The sequence below is a fragment of the Dipodomys ordii genome, unplaced genomic scaffold, assembly GCF_000151885.1.
Source record: "Dipodomys ordii isolate 6190 unplaced genomic scaffold, Dord_2.0 Scaffold13, whole genome shotgun sequence".
Taxonomy (NCBI): domain Eukaryota; kingdom Metazoa; phylum Chordata; class Mammalia; order Rodentia; family Heteromyidae; genus Dipodomys; species Dipodomys ordii.
The window spans coordinates 17,263,660-17,286,063 of record NW_012267229.1 but is presented as its reverse complement, the minus strand read 5'-3'; the positions used below and the strand labels follow the sequence as shown (position 1 = coordinate 17,286,063).

The following is a 22,404-nucleotide window of genomic DNA, read 5'->3' as shown; positions in this document are numbered from 1 at the left end:
CTTGTGAGAGGCATAAAAAGGAGGCTCATTGTCTATACTGTCATTGGTTAAAAAGAAAATGAACCCTACCTGAAAAAATAACTAAGCAAAAGGGCTAGGAGTGTGATTCAAATGGTACAGCACATGGCCTAGAAAGTGGGAGACCTTGAGTTCAAACCCCACTACCACCAAACAAAATTAAAAAGAAGCCAGGCACCAGTGGCTCATGCCCATAATCCTAGTTACTCAGGTGGCTGAGATCTGAGGATTATGGTTTGAAGCCAGCCCAGACAGGAAAGTCTGTGAAACTCTTATCTCCTGTGAACTACTCAGAAAAAGCTGGAAGTGGCTCAAGTAGAATGCTAGCCTTGAGCAAAAGTAACTCAGGGACAGACCCTAGGCCAGGGTTCAAACCCTAGAGTTCAAGCAAAATAAAACAAAAACATTAAAAAGAGAAAAGCAAATAATTTGAAAAAAGAGAACATATATAGATGTTCTCATAGCGAAAGTTTAGAGTTATCTTTTCCTTCTTACTATGCTAGGTTTTCAATCCATAACTAGATTTCAACAACATGTATCTTTTTTATTTCAATTTAGATTTTGCTGTAAACAGGCTAAAGCTGGCAGAAATTTTGTATTATAAAATGTTAGAGACTGTAATGGTTCAGGAAACACGAAGGCTTCATGGAATGGATATGTCGGTAAGTAAATCTACTCTCTTAGCTACTGCAGTTCTACTCTCTTAGATGCAGAGTTCTTGCCTGGAAGAAGCCGTTTGTGGCAGACTTGGTCATGGTGACATTTAATTTGCTCTTGTTGGGTTTGTCATGTGCCCAACTAGCAACAACGTAGACAGAGATAAAATTCATCTTTGGAGCTGGGCGCTGGTGGCTCATGCCTGTAATCCTAGCTGCTCAGGAGGCTGAGATCTGAGGATTGTAGTTCAAAGCCAGCCTGGGCAGGAAAGTCTGTGAGGCTTTTTTTTTGGTCGGTTGTAGGGCTTGAACTCTGGGGTTGGGCACTGTCCCTGCGCATTTCAGCTCAAGGCAAGCGCTCTACTGCTTGAGCCACAGCACCAACAAACCACCAGAAAAACAGAAGTGGTGCTGTGGCTCAAGTGATAGAGTACTTGCTTGAGCTGAAAGCTGAGGGACAGCACTCAGACCCAGGGTTCAAGCCCTACAACCCACACAAAAAAATCCTGGGGGCTGGGAAGGTGGCTCAGTGGTAGAGCGCTTACCTTGCATGCCTGAGGCCCTGGGTTCGATTCCTCGGCACCACATAAGCAAAAAGAAAAAAGCCGGAAGTGGCGCCGTGGCTCAAGTAGTAGAGCGCTAGCCTTGAGCTGCAGAGCTGAGAGCCAGAACCCAGGCCCAGAGTTCAGGCCCCACGACCGGACCCCCCCCCCCAAAAAAAAAAATCCTTGGTATACCATCAGTGTTCTCTCCCTTTAGGTCCTTTTTATTTAGTCTTTTCATTCCCAGCTAGTGAAAATGAATGCACCACCTTCTAATTATTGAGCTAATTTGTATTGAAGATACTTATTTATTCATACCAGACATTTTTGCATTGTAAAGTGTTGTTTTTCTAAAAACTAAGTTATTTTTCTATGAACATTTAACAAAGTATGACCACTCCTTCCAACAGCTAGCTCAAAGAATTTTCCTCACAGGCTGGAAAGGTGGCTCAGTGGTAGAGTGCTTGCCTTGTGTGCATGAGATCCTGGGTTCGATTCCTCAGCACCACATAAGCAGAAAAAGCCGGAAGTGGCACTATGGCTCAAGTGGTAGAGTGCTAGCTTTGAGTTCAGGCCCCATGACCAACCCAAAAAAAAAAAAAAGAATTTTCCTCAAAGTTAAACCTGTCTTAATAGTCTTTCAGTTTCTTCCTCTTTCCATTCTTCTCCTATAGTCACTCTTAGTCTTATCACTGTCACACTAGGAGGAGGTGATATCCAAGTATTCTGCCTATCTGTTAAAATCATTTTCACTCTGGAAAAAATGTTTTCTTCTGTTGGTTCTTTTTCCTTGATTTTGTCTTTCATAGTTAAGAGACAGAGAGTGTGTGTATGCATACATGCACATTGGTACTAGAGCTTGAACTCACGACCCAGGTGCTGTCTCTCAGTTTAAAAGTGTTTTGTTTATGTTTTGTCTTTTTTGGTACTGAAATCAAACCCAGGACATTGCACTTTCTAGGCAAGTGCTTTGCCACTGAGCTACATCCCAGCCCCATTAACTTTTTACTCAAAGCTAGCATTCTACTTCTGACTATTGCCGGTTAATTAGAGATAAACAGTCTTTCTGCCTGGGCTAGCTTGGAATTGTAATCCTCAGATCTCAACCTTCTGAGTAGTTAGTATTATAGGTGTAAGCCACTAGTGCCCAGCTTTGTGTGCCTGTGCTTGCTTGTGTGTGTGTGTGTGTGTGTGTATGTGTGAGAGAGAGAGAGAGAGACAAAGACAGACAGATGTTAGAGCTTGAGTCTGTTCTTTAAGAGTTTTGTATTTTCCTTGCTTTTCACTCCTTCCTCTATCTTCCCTTTGAATAATCAAAGCTCCAGAAAGAATCGTCTTCCTTTTTATTCTCTTTTTTCTTTATTCCTAGTTTTATGCAAGATAGAATTTCTGTTACTTTTTCTCTTTGATATTGGGAAGAAGAAGGGCAATAAACTCCATTTAAAGCATGGAGAACATATGTTGACTCCAGGGCTGGGAAGGTGGCTCAGTGGTAGAGCGCTTGCCTTGCATGCCTGAGGCCCTGGGTTCGATTCCTCAGCACCACATAAGCAAAAAGAAAAAAGCCAGAAGTGGTGCTGTGGCTCAAGTGGTAGAGCACTAGTCTTGAGCTGCAGAGCTGAGGGACAGCGCCCAGGCCCAGAGTTCAGGCCCCACAACCAGACCCAAAAAAAACAACAAACCATATATTTACTCCCTGGTGAAAGAAGACTTTTATGTTCTGTGAAATATATTTCTCAGAAATGTTTACTTCTTGCCCGGTGCTGGTGGCTTATGCCTTATGCCTTTAATTCTAGCTATTGAAGAGGCTGAGATCTGAGGATCACTGTTCTAAGCCAGCCCAGGTGTGAAAGTCCATGAGACTCTTATCTCCAATTAACCACCAGAAAACTGGAAGTGATGCTGTGGCTCAAACATTAGAATGCTCACCTTGAGCTGAAGAAAGAGCTTAGGGACAGCACCCAGGCTCAGAGTTCAAGCCCCATGACCAACAACAACAACAAAAAACGTTCTTAACTATTACATTATTTTCCTTCTACTTCAGTACTTTGATTAATAAATCTTTAGGCTTACAAAACAAATGTCATTCAAAAGAAAAGGAGAGCTGAGAACATTGTTTAGTGGTAGAGTAGTTACCTAGCATGCATGAGGTCCTGGATTCAATTCCTCAGTACTACATAAACAAAAAATAATAAAAGCTGGGTTGTAGGCCATGGAAGGTATTTTAGAAAGAAAAAGAAAGAGGCTGGGAAGGTGGCTCAGTGGTAGAGTGCTTGTCTTGCATGCATGAGGCCTTGGGTTCGACTCCTCAACACCAGTTAAGCAGAAAAATCCAGAAATGGCACTGTGGCTCAAATGGTAGAGCACTAGCCTTGAGCTGAAGACTGAGGGACAAAATCCAGGCCCAGAATTGAGGCTCTACAACCAAAAGAAGGAAGGAAGGAGGGAAGGAACTAATCCTAAGGTTTGGGGCTTTTTTTGTTTTTGTTTTTGTCAGTTGTAGGGCTTGAACTCTGGGCTTGGGTGCTGTTCCTCAGCTCTTCAGCTCAAGATGAGCACTTTACCTCTTTTTCTTTTTTTTTTTGCTAAATTTAATATTTATTCAAATAAAATGAGTCTGTGAAGCACTTTACCTCTTGATCCACAGCGCAATTTCCAGTTTTCTGGTGTTTAATTGAAGATAAAAGTCTCACGGCCTTTCTTGCCTGGGCTGGTTTGAACTACAGTCCTAAGATCTCTGCTCCTGAGTAGCTAGAATTACAGGCATAGTCACCAGTGCCAGGCTCTTTTAATGGAAATATAAACTATTTTATTTGTTCAGATTTCAAAGCAGATTTTTAATGTATGTCTTATTTAAATTAAATAAGATTAGTTATAATAGGAATGATTAAAATTAGATATAAAAAGGAGAACTACTATTCTGAGAACTGGTGTGTATATGTGTGTATGAATGGTGTGTGTATTCATTGTGTGTACACTGGGATTGAACCTTATATGTGCTAGTCAAGGGCTCCACCCCTGAGTTACACTCCTAGCCAAAAAGTCTTCTATCCTGATAATGTAGCATAATATAATTTTCACAAATTATTGTCATTATACAGTTTTCCTTTTTGTTTTTTGAGGTAGAGTTTCCTTATGTAGCCTTTAAATATGCCTTCATGGTATGATCTCTTGCTGGGTTATAGTTGTCTTTTCAGAATGCTAAAGATTGAAATTGCTGAGAAATGTTAACTTTCCTTTCCCTAAGGTACTTTTAGAGCAGGATGTATTCCATCGCTCCTTGATAGCTTGTTGCTTGGAAATTGTGCTCTTTGCCTACAGTTCACCTCGTACTTTTCCTTGGATTATTGAAATTCTCCATTTGCAGCCATTTTACTTCTATAAGGTAAGATGATACCAAAATTCTGTATGCTGTATCTCACATAAACATTGTATTTATCTTAGTGCCAAAGAAACACCATCATAATGTCTCGAATATGTTTCTAGAGTTTGTCAGATAATATATATTCCTTTTGGGTAGAGTCAAGAATTCAAGGGAAAGCTGGGCACTGGTAGCTCACACCTGTAATCCTCTCAGGAGGCTGAGATCTGAGGATCATCATTCATAGCCAGCCCGGGTAGGAAAGTCTGTGAGACTCCTATCTCCAGTAAGCCACCAGAAAACTGGAAGTGGTTTTCTGGTGGTCAATTGGAGATAAGAGTCTCACTTTCCTGCTTGGGCTGGCTTTGATGGGATCCTCAGATCTCATCTTCTTGAGTAGCTTGAATTACAAGTATGAGCCGCCAGTGACCAGCTTACTGTTATGTTTATTAGTATAATTTAGTTACTATTTGGTACTCCGTGTTACTTTCAAACTGCTGATAATAGAAAAATTACATTTGGGACTGGGAAGGTGGCTCAGTGGTAGAGTGCTTACCTCGCATGCAGAGGCCTTGGGTTTGATTCCTCAGCACCACATAAACAGAAAAGGACAGAAGTGGCACTGTGGCTCAAGTGGTAGAGCGCTAGCCTTGTGCAAAAGCAGCTCAGAGACAGCACCCAGGCCCTGAGTTCAAACCCCAGGACTGGCACAAAAAGAAAAAAAAATTATATTTGAAAAGTTAAATTTTTTTTGGGGGGGGGGGTCCGGTCGTGGGGCCTGACCTCTGGGCCTGAGCGCTGTCCCTCAGCTCTTCAGCTCAAGGCTAGCCCTCTACCACTTGAGCCACAGTGTCACTTCCGGCTTTTTTCTTTTTGCTTATGTGGTGCTGAGGAATCGAACCCAAGGCCTCAGGCATGCAAGACAAGCACTCTACCACTGAGCCACCTTCTCAGCCCCGAAAAGTTAAATTTTTGTACATACTTAGCCTGAAATAGTTGTAGTAAATGTACATTATTGGAAAGTTTATCTGTTTGAACTGTAATCAAATACTACCCATCAGCAGTAGCTTCTTGGGGAGAAGGCTGATACTATCCCAGTGTCTGGAGGCAGAGATTCAGGCACACCAGAATAGAGCTAGAGGGACCTATCACCTTACGAGGGATGGTATGGGGCTTGTGACCTTAGCTCCTAGACATAACCCTTGGATGGCCGTAGCTACCTCTTTGGAGAATTTAATAAATCATCATAGCCACTATAGTCTCCAGTGACGACACAGGCATTGAACATGGTTTGCTAGTCCGTTTGAGTATGCTTTGCATCAACATAATCTTCAAAGCTTCATCCTTGAGGGATACCCTTAGGAAAAGTTAGTGAGCTCAGTTTCCCTAATGGTTAGCAAAGAGAAAAAGTCTCCAGGGAGTTGATATTGAACAACCAGTTCAACTTGCTAATGAGGACCCTTTGTCTTCCGCCTTGCCTCCATGAACTGCCTGACCCCAGTCTCCAATGCTACTGTGAAAGTGGCTTGGAAGCTGCTATGGCCTGCCATTTCCAAACCTCTAGGCTCTTTCCTGTACCACAATCACTCATCATAGGTGTTTTCTTAGAGAAAAACAACTTAGCTACTTAAAATAGTTTATTTCTTCTACTAATAACCCATTAGGAATCCCGTCAGACTGCGACAAAATTCCATTCCACCCATACTACACAACTAAGGATTTCCTCTTTTGAAATTTTGGGAAGAATAGTCTGGGAAGAGAGTAAATTCAAAATAAATAGACTACATGGGGGAAAGGAAATAAGAAATATTGATGGGTGTGAATTTGATCAAGTACCTTATGTACATGTATGGAAATGTCACAAGAAACTTCTTTGCTTGATTAATGCATGCTAATAAAGAAGGTGAAGAGGCTAAATTGGAAACCCAAGAGCTGTTTTCTACTGCAGCAGTTTCTGTTTATCATTGTACCAGTTTCATATTATAATATAATAAACAATGGTATCTAGTGAAATTCCAGCTAGCTACTCAGGAGGCACAGGCAGGAGGATTGTAAATTCAAGGCTAGCTCAAGCAAAGTTAGTTAGACTTCATCTCAAAAAAACAATTGTGATGGCAATAGTCAAGATTCTCTTCTCTATATTCAGTGAAATGTACATCATTACTACATATTTTCATCTTAAATGTCTACTAGAATAAATAACCAGTGTTTTCTCCTGGAAGAAAAAAAAATAAAAACAGAACAGAAGGATTGAGGAAGTGACTCAGGTAATAGAACCCTGGGTTCAGTCCCTAGTACCTCAAAAGAAAAGAAAACAAAAACAACAGAAATCTATTTTCTGAATGTGAAAATATTTTAAAGACTTGAAAGCGTCTTTATAAGTTAAAAGATGGCATTGGTTCTATGTTGGAGAGTAAGGCTGGAGCCAGTCATGCTTGTGAGGCCAGAATGGAACTGACAACTTGAAACTACCTTACCTTCTCAACTTTCTTCTTTATAGGTTATTGAAGTGGTGATCCGCTCAGAGGAGGGGCTTTCCAGGGACATGGTGAAACACCTGAATAGCATTGAAGAACAGATTTTGGAGAGTTTAGCATGGGGTCATAATTCTACACTGTGGGAGGCTCTTCAATTGTCTTCAGACAGAGTTCCTACTTGTGAAGAAGTGAGTTGTGGCAAGGCTAAGAAATCCAATCATTTTAAAATAGGGGCTTCAGGGCTGGGAAGGTGGCTCAGTGGTAGAGTGCTTGCCTTGTATGCATGAGGCCCTGGGTTCAATTCCTCAGCACCCCAAAGGCAGAAAAAGCCAGAAGTGGTGCTGTGGCTCAAGTGGTAGAGAGTACTAGCCTTGAGCTGAAGAGCTGAGGGACAGCACCGAGGCCCAGGATTCAGGCCCCCCAACCCACAAAAAAAATAGGAGCTTCTTCAATACATATTTCACATACCATGTAATTTGCCCACTAAAAGTGTTTTTTAGTCATCAGTAAAGTCAGTTTTAAAACATATTTATCACCTCAGTAAGAAATACTCCTTAGTTAGTATTTCCTATCCCTAATCCTAAGCAACCACTAATCAATTTTCTGTCAGTATAGATTTACATACTATGAACTTTTATACAAATGGGATCATATACATATGATTATATGATTGGTTCCTGGCTTCTTTCACTTGGCATAATTGTTTTGAGTTCATCCATATTGCAGTATATATTAGTCTTTCATTTCTTTGTGTTGCTAAATAGTACTCCATTTATGGATGTGCTACTTTTTGGGTATATGTCCAGGTCCTGGGCCATGAACTCAGGGCCCGGGCACTGCCCTTAGTTGTTGTGTTTTTTGTTTGTTTTTGGGGTTTTTTTGCTCAAGGCATATGTTCTGTCACTTGAGCCATAGCTCCATCTCTTCCTATTTTGGGGGGTAGGGATGTGGTAAATTGTAAATAAGAATCTCATGGAGTTTCTTTCCCAGGCTGTCTTCAAACCATGATCCTCAGATCTCAGCTTCCTGTGTAGCTAGATTATAGGCTTGAGTCACTCATGCCTGGCAATAGACTACCTTTTATCCATTTATCAGCAGACAAATATTTGGTTTATTTTTGCCTTTTGGCTAATACAAATGTATTTCTGTGAACATTCAGATGCAAGGTATTATGAATTTGTTTTCATTTTTCCTGGGTACACTTGTACAGTGAGAATTGCTGGCTCATTTGGTTATTATTTTGTAAGATTTTAGAGAACTGTCATCTGACCCTTAGTTTTTTCTGCTCAAGTCTGGTACTCTACCACTTGAGCCATAGCTCCACTTCTGTATTTTTGATGGTTTATTGGAGATGAGTCTCGTAGACTTTGCTGCTTGGGCTGGCTTTGAACCTTGATCCTCATATCTCATCTTAATAGCTAGAATTATGGGTGTGAGCCACCAGTGCCTAGCTAATGTAATTTTTTGTTTTGTTTTGTCAGTCATGGGTCTTGAACTCTGGGCTTGGGTGCTATCCCTGCGCTCTTCAAGGCGAGCGCTCTACCACTTGAGCCACAGTGCTAGTGGTACTTAATCGGAAATAAGAGTCTCATGGACATTCCTGCCAGGGCTGGCTTTGAACCGTGATCCTCAGATCTTAGCCTCCTGAGTAGCTAGGATTACAGGCGTGAGCCATCGGCACCGAGCTTTTAGTAGGATAATAGGACCTTTACTTCATGCTAGTGTGAAACTATTTAAAATAATACCTATTTTTTTCACTAGGTTCATCCATGTAAAGTGTTTTTGTTTCCTATAGGTTATATTCCCAAATAACTTTGAAATAGGAAATGGTGGAAATGTACAGATGCATCTCCCTATGATACCCATGTCTCCTATCATGCATCCAAGAGTCAAGGAAGTTCGGACTGATAGTGGGAGTCTTCGAAAGGGTAGGTTTAACCTTGGCAAAACATTGAAACAATAACAAAACCAGAGAAAATATGAAGTCAATAATGTCATTAAGAAATCTAATTTCTTCATCAGGATTTGAGAAAAGACTTAATGCTTAGATTCTTTTGTGGCATGTTATATACTTACAAATTAAAGTAAAAGGGTTTCTAGTCTGATTTGTAATGTAATTTTTTTTTGGGGGGGGGGATCCTGTCGTGGGCCTGAACTCTGGGCCTGGGCGCTGTCCCTCAGCTCTTCAGCTCAAGGCTGGCACTCTACAGCTTGAGCCACAATGCCACTTCCGGCTTTTTTTTTCTGCTTATGTGGTTCTGAGGAATTGAAGCCAGGGCCCCATGCATGCAGGGCAAGCGCTCTACCACTGAGCCACCTTCCTAGCTCCCATGATTTGTAATGTAATTTTTGTGTGTGTGTCCACGTGTGTGCATGTGTGCCTTTCCAGTCCTTGAATTCAGGATGTAGGTGCTGTCCCTGAGCATTTGTGCTCAAGGCTAGCACTCTACCACTTGAGCCACATCTCCACTTCTGGATTTTTTTCTTTTTTTGGGGTCTGGTTGTGGGGCCTGAACTCTAGGCCTGGGCGCTGTCCCTCAGCTCTTCAGCTCAAGGTTAGCACCCTACCACTTGAGCCACAGCGCCACTTCCATCTTTTTTTGCTTATGTGGTGCTGAGGAATCGAACCCAGGTCCTCAGGCATGCAAGGCAAGCGCTCTACCACTGAGCCACCTTCCCAGCCCCCACTTTTAGATTTTTGATGATTAATTTGGAGATGAGTCTCATAGGCTTTGCTGCTTGGGCTGGCTTTGAACCTGGATCCTCATATCTCAGCTTCCTGAGTAGCTAGAATTACAGGCATGAGCCACCAATGCCTAGCTAATGTAATTTATTTTTTTAAGTTGCAATGTCAATTATTATGGAAATAATTTGAGCTTTTAGTAAGATAATATAACCTTTCTCCCATACTAGTGTGAAACTATTTAAATAAAGTAATACCTATTTTTCCAGGAATGTAAAAACTATATTCTTTATATATGTCTCTGAAGAAAGATAAGATACTATTAGTAGATAAGATTGAGATATAGAAGGTAATTAGGCTACTTGAACTTAACAGTCACTTTATTCTACCTCTTAACTTGTACTTTGTCCTTAACATGGGGCTCCTGAAAAGGCAGAACTTCAAGAAAGCAAGAAAATGAACTATCAAAATTTTTATGTTATTGTAATAATAATTTCATGCCTGTCTCAATGTTAGTCACAAACCATCCCTAGTGCCTAGCTTATAAGTCAATAAAACTGATTCCTTATTTTGGGATGTATATCAAACTTTTGCATTTATTTTCTCTTTACTAGATATGCAACCATTGTCTCCAATTTCTGTTCATGAACGCTACAGTTCTCCTACTGCAGGGAGTGCCAAGAGAAGACTTTTTAGAGATGATCCCCCAAAGGAAGTGCTTGTGGATAAGATTATGACCGAAGGAACAAAACTGAAAATTGCTCCTTCAAGCATTACTGCTGAAAACATATCAATTTCTCCTGGGCAAACCCTTCTAACAATGGCCACAGCTACAGTAACAGGGTCAAAAGGACATAAAGTTACAATTCCAATGCATGGTAACCTTACTACACTTATTTCATATTTTTTCTGAATTAGATAAAAAATGTTTTGAAGAAATGTCTTACTGAATTGGGTCACATGTCTTCTAACTCAATAATTTTGTATTTTTTCCTGGAATCCAAACCTTCCTCCTTAATAGACTTGGTGTTTTAGAGCAGTTTAAAGTTTACAGGAAAATTGAGAGTTATATGTAAAGATTTCCAGGCATTCTGCCCTCCACCCCAGTGTCACTAGTAGTCATCTCATACCTAAGTGATACGTATGTTACTATCAGTGTACCTACATCAGTATTCACTGCCCAAAGCCTATACCATACATTAATTGCTGTTGTACACTAAATTTTTGTTTTTGTTTTGTTTTTTGTCAGTCATTGGGCTTGAACTCTGGGCCTGGGCACTGTCCCTAAGCTCTTCAGCTCAAGGTGAGCACTCTACCACTTGAGCCACAGAACTACTTCTGGTTTTCAGGTGGCTCATTAGAGATAAGAGTCTCACGGACTTTCCTGCCCAGGCTGGCTTTGAACCGTGATCCTCAGATCTCAGCCTCCTGAGTAGCTAGGATTACAGGCATGAGCCACCAGCACCCTGCTATACACTGAATTTTGATAATGTATTATGACATATGTCATTATAATATCATACATAGTACTAAAAAATCCTTCATACTCCAACATTAGTTTTGTTATGAATCTAAACTTTTTTCTAAATTTTCATATTTTAAAATTTTACTACCCTCTTTGTTAGAATTTATTTTGTTATCTGAGCTTTTTTTTTTTTTAATTATAATTTTAACCTTTTTTTTTTTGTCAGTTGTGGGGCCTGAACTCAGTCTGGGCACTGTCCCTCAGCTCTTCAGCTCAAGGCTAACACTCTACCACTTGAACTATACCACTTGTGGCTTTTTCTGCTTATGTGGTGCTAAGGAATCGAAACCAGGGCCTCATGCATGCAAGGCAAGCACTCTACCACTGAGCCACCTTCCCAGCCCCAAAATATAATTTTTTTTTGGAGGGGGGTCCGGTCATGGGGCCTGAACTCTGGCCTGGGCGCTGTGCCTCAGCTCAAGGCTAGGGCTGTACCACTTGAGCCACAGAGCCACTTCCGGCTTTTTTCTTTTGCTTATGTGGTGCTGAGGAATCAAACCCAGGGCCTTATGCATGCAAGGCAAACACTCTACCACTGAGCCACCTTCCCAGCCCCTTGAATACAATGTATCTTGATTAATGTCATCCCTTTCACCATTCTCTGAGCTTTATAAATAGGTGAATTGAACAAGAATTTTACATTTTAATGAACATCTTCCAGATTCGCTTTTAAAAATGAAAGTATGAAAACATCTCAGGCACACGCAAAGTGGAGAAAATGTTTCTCTAATTAAGATGTCCAAACAAAAAAGAATAATATTTTTTTTGAGGAGAAATAGAAATTCAGTCCTGAGACTTACTTCGTACCCTTCCTCTTGTTTCCTAACATCCTTTTATGCATATACATACAGAGACAAAATATATGTAATTGACAACTATTTTAGAACATAGGAGTTTATTTTAAAACCAAGACCTCTTATTGCATATTTAGGTGTTGCAAATGATGCTGGAGAGATCACACTGATACCTATTTCTATGAACTCAACTCAAGCATCCAAAGTTGAGAGTCCAGTACCACTGACTGCTCAGTCATTATCGAGTGCCTCTCCACAACAGACCCATCTGACTAATGCACAGGAAGTTCATCTGACTGGAATAAGCAAACCAAAGAGAACTGGATCCCTAGCATTATTTTACAGAAAGGTATGTGTTTTTATAACATTTGGAAAGAGCTTGTTTAATTAAATAACAACAACTTTGGCTTACTCTCTTCCTTAACTTTCCTTTTTTGTTTCCTGTCTGTTCTCTCTCTGTTTCTCCTTCTATCTGTCTGTCTCTCTCTCTCTCTCTTTCTCTCTCTCTTTCTCCTTTATTTTTCTTTGTTCTACTCCAGTCTATGGAAGGGAAACTATTGAGACCTAGGACCTCAACAGGAAGAGGCCACCCTGGCCCTCAGGGGCTTTTACTTGACCTTGGGCAGAGGTTGTTGGTGTGACCATAGTTCTTGTCATAGATGATAGCACAGCAGGGTAACGCTTGTGGCAGATCAACTTGTCAAAGTTGTACTTCTATGCTAGTTGCCATAGGGTGGGCTCAGTGATGCCACCTCAAAGCAGAGCATTAAATGTATGGTGGGCTCTTTTTTAGATATTGTCTGAAGATGTAGCAATCCCCCAGCTGCTTACTATTAAATATCAGTCACTGCTTATCAATTGGGATGCCTTCCTCATTATGGATTTTTTGTTGTTGTTGTTGGTTGTAGGACTTGAACTCTGGGCCTGAGCACTGTCCTTCAGCTCTTCAGCTCAAGGCTAGCGCTCTACCACTCTGGTTTTCTGAGTAGTTTATTGGAAATAAGAGTCTCACGGAGTTTCCTGCCCAGACTGGCTTTGAACCATGATCCTCAGATCTCAGCCTCCTGAGTAGCTAGGATTACAGTTGTGAGCCAACTGCGCCTGGCAGTTACCGAATTTTTTTAAAATAACCATCAAATGGTTATTAAATAGTATGTCCTTGTAATTTGGATTTTCATTTCCTTAATGGTTATTGAAATTACAAATATTTTCATGAGATTATTGACATATCTTCTTTGGAGAAATGTCTATTTAAGTCCTTGGCCCACTTTCAATTGGATGTTTGTGGTTGAGGTACAGGATTTTTTTGTTCTGCATATTAATCCCTTATCAGACTTACAAATATTTTCCATTCCTATAGTAGTTGTTTCACTCTGTTGGTACTGTCTTTGGATGCTTGTCCTATCCTGCCTAACTTGAGTGTAAGGATAGAAAGGAGGAAATGGGGGAGAAAGATGAAAGGGTGACATTGATTGAGATGCATTGTACTCATAACCTGACAGAATTGAAATCTATCTATACAACTACTTAATTTTTTAAATACTGGGTGCTAGTGGCTCATACTTGTTATGTTAGTGACTCAGGAGACTGAGATCTGAGGATCCTGGTTCAAAGCTAACTCAGGCAGGAAAGAATGTGAGACTCTTATCTTTAATTAGCCATCAAAAAACTGTAAGTGGAGCTGTGGCTTAAAGTAGTAGAGGTAGCTCTAGCCTTGAGTACAAAAATTTAGGGACAGCACTCAGGCCCTGAGTTGAAGCTCCACAACTGACAAAAAAAAAAAAAAAAATATATATATATATATATATAGCCTGCCTAGAAAATTAAGAGGAATAGATAGTGGCTTAGTGGTAGAATGAATGCTTAGTATTAGTGATTCCCCTGTGTTCAAACTCAGCACCAAAACCCCAGCAATCTTTCCCTCCCTTCAGAGGGGGTGAAGAATTGAAATGCCCAAATCTATAATAAATTTAAAATAACCATTCCATGATGAACTTGGTGTCATGCTGGAATTCTATGCCTAAGTAAAATTTACTGTTAATTTTTTACTATAAAAATCCTTCTCTAGGGCTGGGAAGGTGGCTCAGTGGTAGAGCACTTGCCTTGCATGCCTGAGGCCCTGGGTTCAATTCCCCAGCACCACATAAGCAAAAAGAAAAAAGCTGGAAGTGGCGCTGTGGCTCAAGTGGTAGAGCATTAGCCTTGAGCCGAAGAGCTGAGGGACAGCGCCCAGACCCAGAGTTCAGGCCCCAGGACCGGACCCCCAAAAAAATCCTTCTCTGTGTATCTATAAGGATTAGTTTTGTAAAAGTACGTGTGTTAAAATTCTTCTAGCTAGTACTATATTATCTCATTTTCTTATGAATATAAAATCTACCATCTTTCCTTACCTTTACTCTGACCCAAACTGGTACCTGTTTATCTCAGGGCCAGCTGGACCATGATAGGGATGGGATGCAGAATATAAAGTTTGCTGTAAAATGATTCACTGATGGTTTTGGAGCCGACCACATGTCTCTTTTCATCAAATTAGCCTATCAAATAGTTTAAATTAGTTTTTCAGCTCAGTATATGAATATTTTACTTGCCAAAAATAATTTTCTCTAAAAGATGCCTTCCTGTCTTGTTTTGTTTTTTATTTCTTCACACACCCCAACATAATTTTTTATTTTTTATTTTTTGTCGTGGGGCTTGAACTAAGGACCTGAGCTTTTTTGTTCAAGGCCACTTTAAGCCACAGCTCCACTTACAGTTTTGGAGTTGTTAATAGGAGATAAGAACCTCACAGAGCCGGGCGCCATTGGCTCAGGCCTATAATCCTAGCTACTCAGGAGGCTGAGATTTGAGGATCAAGGTTCAAAGCCAGCCCAGGCAGAAAAGTCCATGAGACTCTGATCTCCAAGAAAAACCGCTAGGATACCAGAAGTGGCGCTGTGGCTCAAGAGGTAGAGTGCTTGCCTTGAGCTGAAGAGTGCAGGGACAGCACCCAGGCCCAGAATTCAAGCCCCATGACCGACAAAAAAAAAAAAAAAAGAACCTAACAGACATTCCTACCTAGCTAGCTTTGAGCTTCGATCCAAGATCTCAGCTTCCTGAGTAGCTAGGATTATAGGCATGAGCCACCCATACCCACCTTCCAACATAAAATTTAAAGAGTCAGTTTAAACAAAATGGTTCAGCTTTGTTTTTTTTGTTTGTTTTTTTGTTTTTGGTCGGTCATGGGGCTTGAACTCTGGGCTTGGGCGCTGTCCCTCAGCTCTTCAGCTCAAGGCGAGTGCTCTACCACTTGAGCTACAGCGCCACTTCCGGTTTTCTGGCGGTTTATTGGAGATAGGAGTCTCACAGTCTCTCTTGCCTGGGCTGGCTTTGAACCGCGATCCTCAGATCTCAGCCTCCTGAGTAGCTAGGATTACAGGCGTGAGCCATCAGCGCCCGGCTTCAACTTTGTAATTAACAATATTAAGCAAAAAAAGTAGAACCAGATGCTTAATAAAAAAGAAGGTCAGAGCCTAAACTTATATAGACTAAAATTGGGAAGAATGTTTCCTTTACTAGAGAAATAGGACTTTGCCTGGTCTTTTAAATGGTAGTATTTAGATAGATGTTTATAATAAGATTCCAGGTGAGAACAACTAGAGAAAGGGGGAGAGGGCAATTGAAGAGACAAGAAATTGATTTGAGGAAACAGTAAGCAAACTATAGTTTGACAAGTTTGGAGAGCATATATGGTTATGAGGGAATTTTCCTGTTTGCATTAAGTCTTTCTGCATATTAACTGCAGAGATGTAGAGTGCCACTACACCATGCTTGTGGCTACCATGACCGTTCTGCTCCAAAGGGTTCAGGAAATACATACTAAAGACGTTCTGAAACCATGAGAAACCTTTTATAAAACTGGAAATCCACCCATAATAAATGAACAACAGGTACTGTCAGTTTAGATCCAGTCCTGTATTTGGGTGCACGAATGTATCTATGTACAAAAATACATGTTCTTACTAGAATGTTATTTAATTAGCAATAATCTATCTCTTCTATAACGAAGTTAATATTCATCAAAGTTCTAAAAGTATTCACTCTTCATGTGTATATGTGTCCTTGTGCATGCGTGCACATGCTGGTCCTGGGGCTTGAACTCAGGGACTAGACTCTGTCTCAAGTTTCTTTTGCTCAAGGCTACTGCTCTACCACGTAAGCCATACTTCTAGTTATGGATTTTTGTTATTGTTAGTTGTGGGGATTGACCTCCAAGTCTACGTGCTGTCCCTGAGCTCTTCAGCTCAAAGTGAGTGCTCTACCATTTGAGCCACAGTGCCACTTCTGGTTTTCTGGTGTTTAATTGGAGATGATAATCTCATGGGACTTGGGCTGGCTTTAAGCCATGATCCTCAGATCTCAGCCTCTTGAGTAGCTAGGATTACAGGTGTGAGCCACCAGTGCCCCACTTTTTTTTTTTTTTTATAGTTTTAGCAGAAATAGTTACAGATTTTCCTGCCCAGGCTGGCTTTGAACTGCAGTTCTCAGATCCCAGCCTCCTAAGTAGCTAGGACCAAGCCCTGAGTTCAAGCCCCACAACTGGCAAAAAACAAAAACAAAAAAATCTCATTTACTTTAAATATTCTTGTTTTTGCTCATTACAAACAATATAGCATAAAAGAGAAAATTTTTAATGATTTTGCTTTCTGAGTCATTTTTGAAGTAAAAAAACTGTCTGGCATATAAGACTTCTTAGCAATCTTATCTGAACAGAAAAAGAACACAGAGACTTTGAACACTTAAAAATTATACATATTTGTAATTGTCTGCATCTTTTTCATAAATGCTTTTAAAATAATGTTCTAAAGAAGATTCTGTTTAGTATGTAATCCCTGCCACAACAGTGAATTAATGTTATAGAACAGAAATTTTGAATAATTTGGTATCAACTAGATGTTTTTAAATCTTGGTTTTTAATCCATGTTCATGGTTCAAACATTTGAGAAATAATCTACTTTTTTTTCATCAATGTTTTATCTTCTATTTTAGGTCTATCATTTGGCAAGTGTACGGTTGCGTGATTTATGTTTAAAACTAGATGTTTCAAATGAATTGCGAAGGAAAATATGGACGTGTTTTGAATTCACTTTAGTTCACTGCCCTGATTTAATGAAAGATAGACATTTGGATCAGCTACTCCTTTGTGCCTTTTACATCATGGCCAAGGTAATATACAGGTTGAGACGAGGTCTTTGCTCTTATTGCCTTACTTTGAAGCATCAGATAAGAAGTCTTGATTTTGTTGCTTAGTTTTCCTTTAGTGCTGCAAGCCAACAGTACTCATTATTAAGTAACAATTTTGAGCTATCTTCTCTGTACTCTTCAGTGTCATAATAATCAGCTTTCCTACTTCATATGAATATATTGATTATAAAGAAGTTAGAAAATGTGAGTAACAGGGCTGGGAAGGTGGCTCAGTGGTAGAGTGCTTGCCTTGCATGCCTGAGGCCCTGGGTTCGATTCCTCAGCACCACATAAGCAAAAAGAAAAACTCCGGAAGTGGTGCTGTGGCTCAAGTGGTAGAGCGCTAGCCTTGAGCTGTTGAGCTTGAGGGACAGCGCCCAGGCCCAGAGTTCAGGCCCCACGGCTGGACCCCCCCCCCAAAAAAAAAGAAAAGAAAATGTAAATAACATATTTCCAACCCCAGCCCTCTGATGTCTCTGATGTGATACTTTAAATATAAAATGATCAGATGATAATAACTTGACCAGGGCTGGGAATGTGGCTTAGTGGTAGAGTGCTTGCCTAACATGCATGAAGCCCTGTGTTTGATTCCTCAGTACTACATATACAGAAAGGGGGAAAAAAGCCGAAATGATGCTGTGGCTCAAGTAGAGTGCTAGCCTTGAACAAAAAAGCTCAGGGACAGTGCCCAGGCCCTGAGTTCAAGCCTCAGGACTGACAAAAAAGAAAAAGAAAGAAAAAAGAACTTGGCCAGAGTTACACATTAAGTGGCAACCTAGGATCTCTGCATAATCAGGTGTGAGATAATTTCTAGTGACTTTTGTTCTGCCTAAAAAATTAATTTTATTTAAAAAAAAAGTTTGTTTTTTGTTTCTGTTTTTTTTCCCCTCCGTCTTGGGGCCTGAACTGTGGGCCTGGGCGCTGTCCCTCAGCCCTTCAGCTCAAGGCTAGTGCTCTACCATTTGAGCCACAGTGCCACTTCTGGATTTTTCTGCTTATGTGGTGTTGAGGGATCAAACTCAGGGCCTCATGCGTGTAAGGCAAGCACTCTACCACTTCCTAGCCCCACAAAAAAAATTTTTTTTAATGAATTTTACTTTTAGTTGCAACACCATGGTTTGTTTTTTGTTTTTGTTTTTGTTGGTCATGGGGCTTGAACTCTGGGCCTGGATGCTGTCCCTCAGCTCTTTTGCTCAAGACAAGCACTCTACCACTTGAACCACAGTGCCTCTTCTGGTTTTCTTAGTGGTTTATTGGAGATAAGAGTCTTACAGACTGTTCTGCCCAGACTGGCTTTGAACCATGATCCTCATATCTCAGCCTTCTGAATAGCTAGGATTACAGGCATGAGCCACTGGCACCCAGCTTGCAACAGCATGTTTTTTTTGTTGTTGTTGTCATTGTTTGTTGGTTCGTTGTGGGCCTAAACTCAAGGCTAGTGCTCTACCACTTGAGCACAGCACCACTTTGGCTTTTTTCTGCTTATGTGGTGCTGAGGAACTGAACCTAGGGCCTCATGCATGCAAGGCAAGCACTCTACCACTGAGCCACCTTCCCATCCCCTGCAACACCATGTTTTAAGTCATAAGTTAGGCTTCCAGGGACAGCTTCCAGACCCTCAGTTTAAGCCTTACAACTGACAAAATTAAAAATCCTTATACAAAATAAATTTTAATGGTAAGTAATCATTTGTATTTTTCAGAAAGCACTCAAGTTCAGACTTTCCTTTATCTAGTTCATCATTATAGAGAATAGGTTTGCTACTAATGGATAGTAAAGCAGGGAAAGGATTGACCTTTGTGATACAGATAAAACAGAAGAGATTCCTATTTAGATCACTAAAAAAAAAAAAGTCCATTTTCTTTTTTTGAGCCACCACTGTGACTTCTGTAAGCATTAGAAACCCTTTAGTCTGCCTTGAAATGTTAAAAAGCTAATCTTATAATAGCTGCTCAGTTTTATTATGAATCAGTAGAAGACATTTTCTGTCCTTTAGTAAGTGGTTAATTTCCTTGAGCCTGACTCTGGGCCTGGGAGCTGTCCCTCAGCTCTTCAGCTCAAGGCTAGCGCTCTACCACTTGAGCCACAGCGCCACTTCCGGCTTTTTTCTTTTTACTTATGTGGTGCTGAGGAATCGAACCCAGGGCCTCAGGCATGCAAGACAAGCGCTCTACCACTGAGCCACCTTCCCAGCCCCATAATTTTCTTTTTAATAAGTACTTAACTGGAGACTGCAAGCAATTCAGCAGGTCTGAATTTTATCATTCTTTTTATAAATTGATGCGTTCGCAATAGAGTTATACCATAGCATCTCAGGGATTTTTGACTATGAAACTATTAACTGAGTCCCCACAGGGGACTACTAATGAACTTTTTTTTTTTTTTTTTTTGGTCAGTCATAGGGCTTGAACTCTGGGCCTGGGCACTGTCCCTCAGCTCTTCAGCTCAAGTCTAGCGCTCTGCCACTTGAGCTACAGCGCCACTTCCAGTTTTCTGGTGGTTTATTGGAGATAGGAGTCTCACGGTCTCTCCTGCCCGGGCTGGCTTTGAACCGCCATCCTCAGATCTCAGCCTCCTGACTAGCTAGGATTACAGGCGCCCGGCAAATCTTGAACTTTTTTAAAGGCAGTGAAAATCATAAATGGTAGTGGTTTTTAGTCATGATTGACCTGGAGTTTATGGCTTTCTGCAAGGCTATTCCTGAGGCCAACCCATAATTGAAGGTTTTTTTAAGAGCTATTTTTCTTTCAAAACCAGATGACAAATGTGGTTTTTATTTTCTTTAGGTAACAAAAGAAGAAAGAACTTTTCAAGAAATAATGAAAAGTTACAGGAATCAGCCCCAAGCTAATAGTCATGTGAGTTACATTATTTTTCCTACTGTCCAAAAATAGATTTGAACTATTTCTCTGTTGACAAATTATATAAAATATGTTACCTTTACAGTTTTACTATACTTTTTATTTTCTGCTTTAATAGATACTTTTAAACTTGCACTCATTTATGGAAAGACAGTTTTAAATACAAGTCAGGAAATCTGGCTGTTTCTGATATATCCATATACTGGCATCTATTTTTCATTCTGTCACTCCAGTTGTTCTTTATTGAGTGAAATTTTTTACTAGAAGAGCTAGTGAAAGAGATATAATAATAATATTCTTTAATTATATGGAACTTGATTTTTTTGATGGTTAAATTTGGTAAAATTTGAGGATTTATTTACTAAAGCTTCTTCTTATATCATCTGCATCCATTGTCATCTTTGAGTAAATGTTAAACATCTCTGATCTGTACCAGTACCATGGCTAGAACTCAGTACCTAACCTCTGTTCATTAGCATTTTCAGTGAAGCCTAGTATTCTACCACCTGAGTCGTAACTTTATTTCTGGACTTTTGGTGGTTAATTGTAGATAATAATCTCACAATCTTTCCTGTCTGGACTGGCTTCAAACTGCAATCCTCAGATCTCAGCCTTCTGAGTAGCTATGATTACTAGCATAAGCTAGCATCAAGTTTTCTGGGGTTTTTTGTTTTGTTTTGTTTTTTGTCGGTCATGGGGCTTGAACTCTGGGTGTGGGCGCTGTCCCTGCGCTCTTCAGCTCAAGGCTGAAGCCACAGGGCCACTTCCGGTTTTCTACTGGTTTATTGGAGATCAGAGTCTCATGGACTTTCCTGCCTGGGCTGGCTTTGAACCTCCATCCTCAGATCTCAGCCTTCTGCGTAGCTAGGATTATAAGCTTAAGCCACCAGCACTCGACTTGGTTTTATTTATTTTTTTATTTTTTATTTTTTGGTCAGTTGTGGGGCTTGAACTCTGGGCCTGAGTGCTGTTCCTCAGCTCTTCAACTCAAGTCTAGTACTCTACCACTTGAGCTATAGCACCACTTCCAGTTTTCTGGTGGTTTATTGGAGATAAGAGTTTCACAGCCTTTCCTATCCGGGCTGGCTTTGAACCGAGATCCTCAGATCTTGAGTAGCTAGGATTACAGTCATGAGCCACTGGCGCCCAGCTAATAATTTTTTTTCACCTTTTATTTTGTTGTCAAGGTGATATACAAAGGCATTACAGATATATATATATATATATATATATATAAGGTAGTGAGTACATTTCTTATTGAATTTGTTATACCCCCCCTCATTTTTCTCCCACTTTCCCATCCCTTCATTCCCCACCCCCAAGTTATACAGTTTATTTCCAATATAATATCTTGTAAGTATTGCTGTTGTATTAGTCACCCTTTGTCCTTTGTCTCACCATTTTGTTGTTCTCCTTCCCTTCCCTAATTTACACAAACATATATGTATTACCTAGGGCACCAAAATAAAATACAGTGACAACAGGGGATACTGAATGTCACACGGAAGGTCTGTGTGATTCATTAGCAGTAAAGATGCAACATTATGCATCATTCACATGACCCTAAACAATTTGATTCTGCATCTCAATTTAGTGTTTGGAATGAGCTATTCCAAGATGGCACTAATGCAGACAGGAAGTTATTTGTAAAAGTGATAGGAGACATACAAAGCACAGCCACACTAAAGAAATGCATTTTCTTTCATGGGCTATAAATTATCCAGAGGAATCCTAGGATTTCTCCCCCAGCATGAAAAACTTAGCAAAATCACTGGGTGCCAGTGGCTCATGTCTACAATCCTAGCTACATAGAGGGCTGAAATACAAAGGATTTTGTTTTAAAGACAACTGGGGCAGAAAAGTCCATGAGAAGCCAGGCACCTGTAGCTCCCGCCTGTAATCCTAGCTACTCAGGAGGCTGAGATCTAAGGATCACAATTCAAAGCCAGCCCAGGCAGAAAAGTTTGTGAGACTCTTATCTCCAATAAACCACTCAGAAAACCATACGTGGTGCTGTGGCTCAAGTGGTAGAGTGCTAGCCTTGAGCTGAAGAGCTGAGGGGCAGTACCCAGGCCTAGAGTTCAAGTCCCACAACGGACCAAAAAAAAAAGAAAAAGTCCATATGAGACTCCATCTCCAAAATAACCATCAAAAAGCAAGACTGGAGGTCTGGGAAGGTGGCTCAGTGGTAAAGCTCTTGCCTTGCATGCTTGAGGCTTTGGGTTCAATTCCTCAGCACCCATAAGCAAAAAAAAAGCTGGAAGCGG

The 22,404-nt window shown here is 40.5% G+C and overlaps 1 protein-coding gene across 1 annotated transcript in view; it reads left to right on the top strand.

Annotated features, from left to right (window-relative positions):
- Rbl1 (retinoblastoma-like 1) overlaps positions 1-22,404 on the top strand; it is a 62,038-nt gene that overhangs the window by 23,361 nt on the left and 16,273 nt on the right. The window contains exons 11-18 of the mRNA XM_013010614.1: positions 577-680; positions 4,464-4,601; positions 7,078-7,242; positions 8,850-8,982; positions 10,352-10,615; positions 12,194-12,405; positions 17,082-17,258; positions 20,063-20,134. Coding sequence (XP_012866068.1) covers positions 577-680; positions 4,464-4,601; positions 7,078-7,242; positions 8,850-8,982; positions 10,352-10,615; positions 12,194-12,405; positions 17,082-17,258; positions 20,063-20,134 — 1,265 coding nt within the window. The remainder of the gene's footprint in view (positions 1-576; positions 681-4,463; positions 4,602-7,077; positions 7,243-8,849; positions 8,983-10,351; positions 10,616-12,193; positions 12,406-17,081; positions 17,259-20,062; positions 20,135-22,404) is intronic.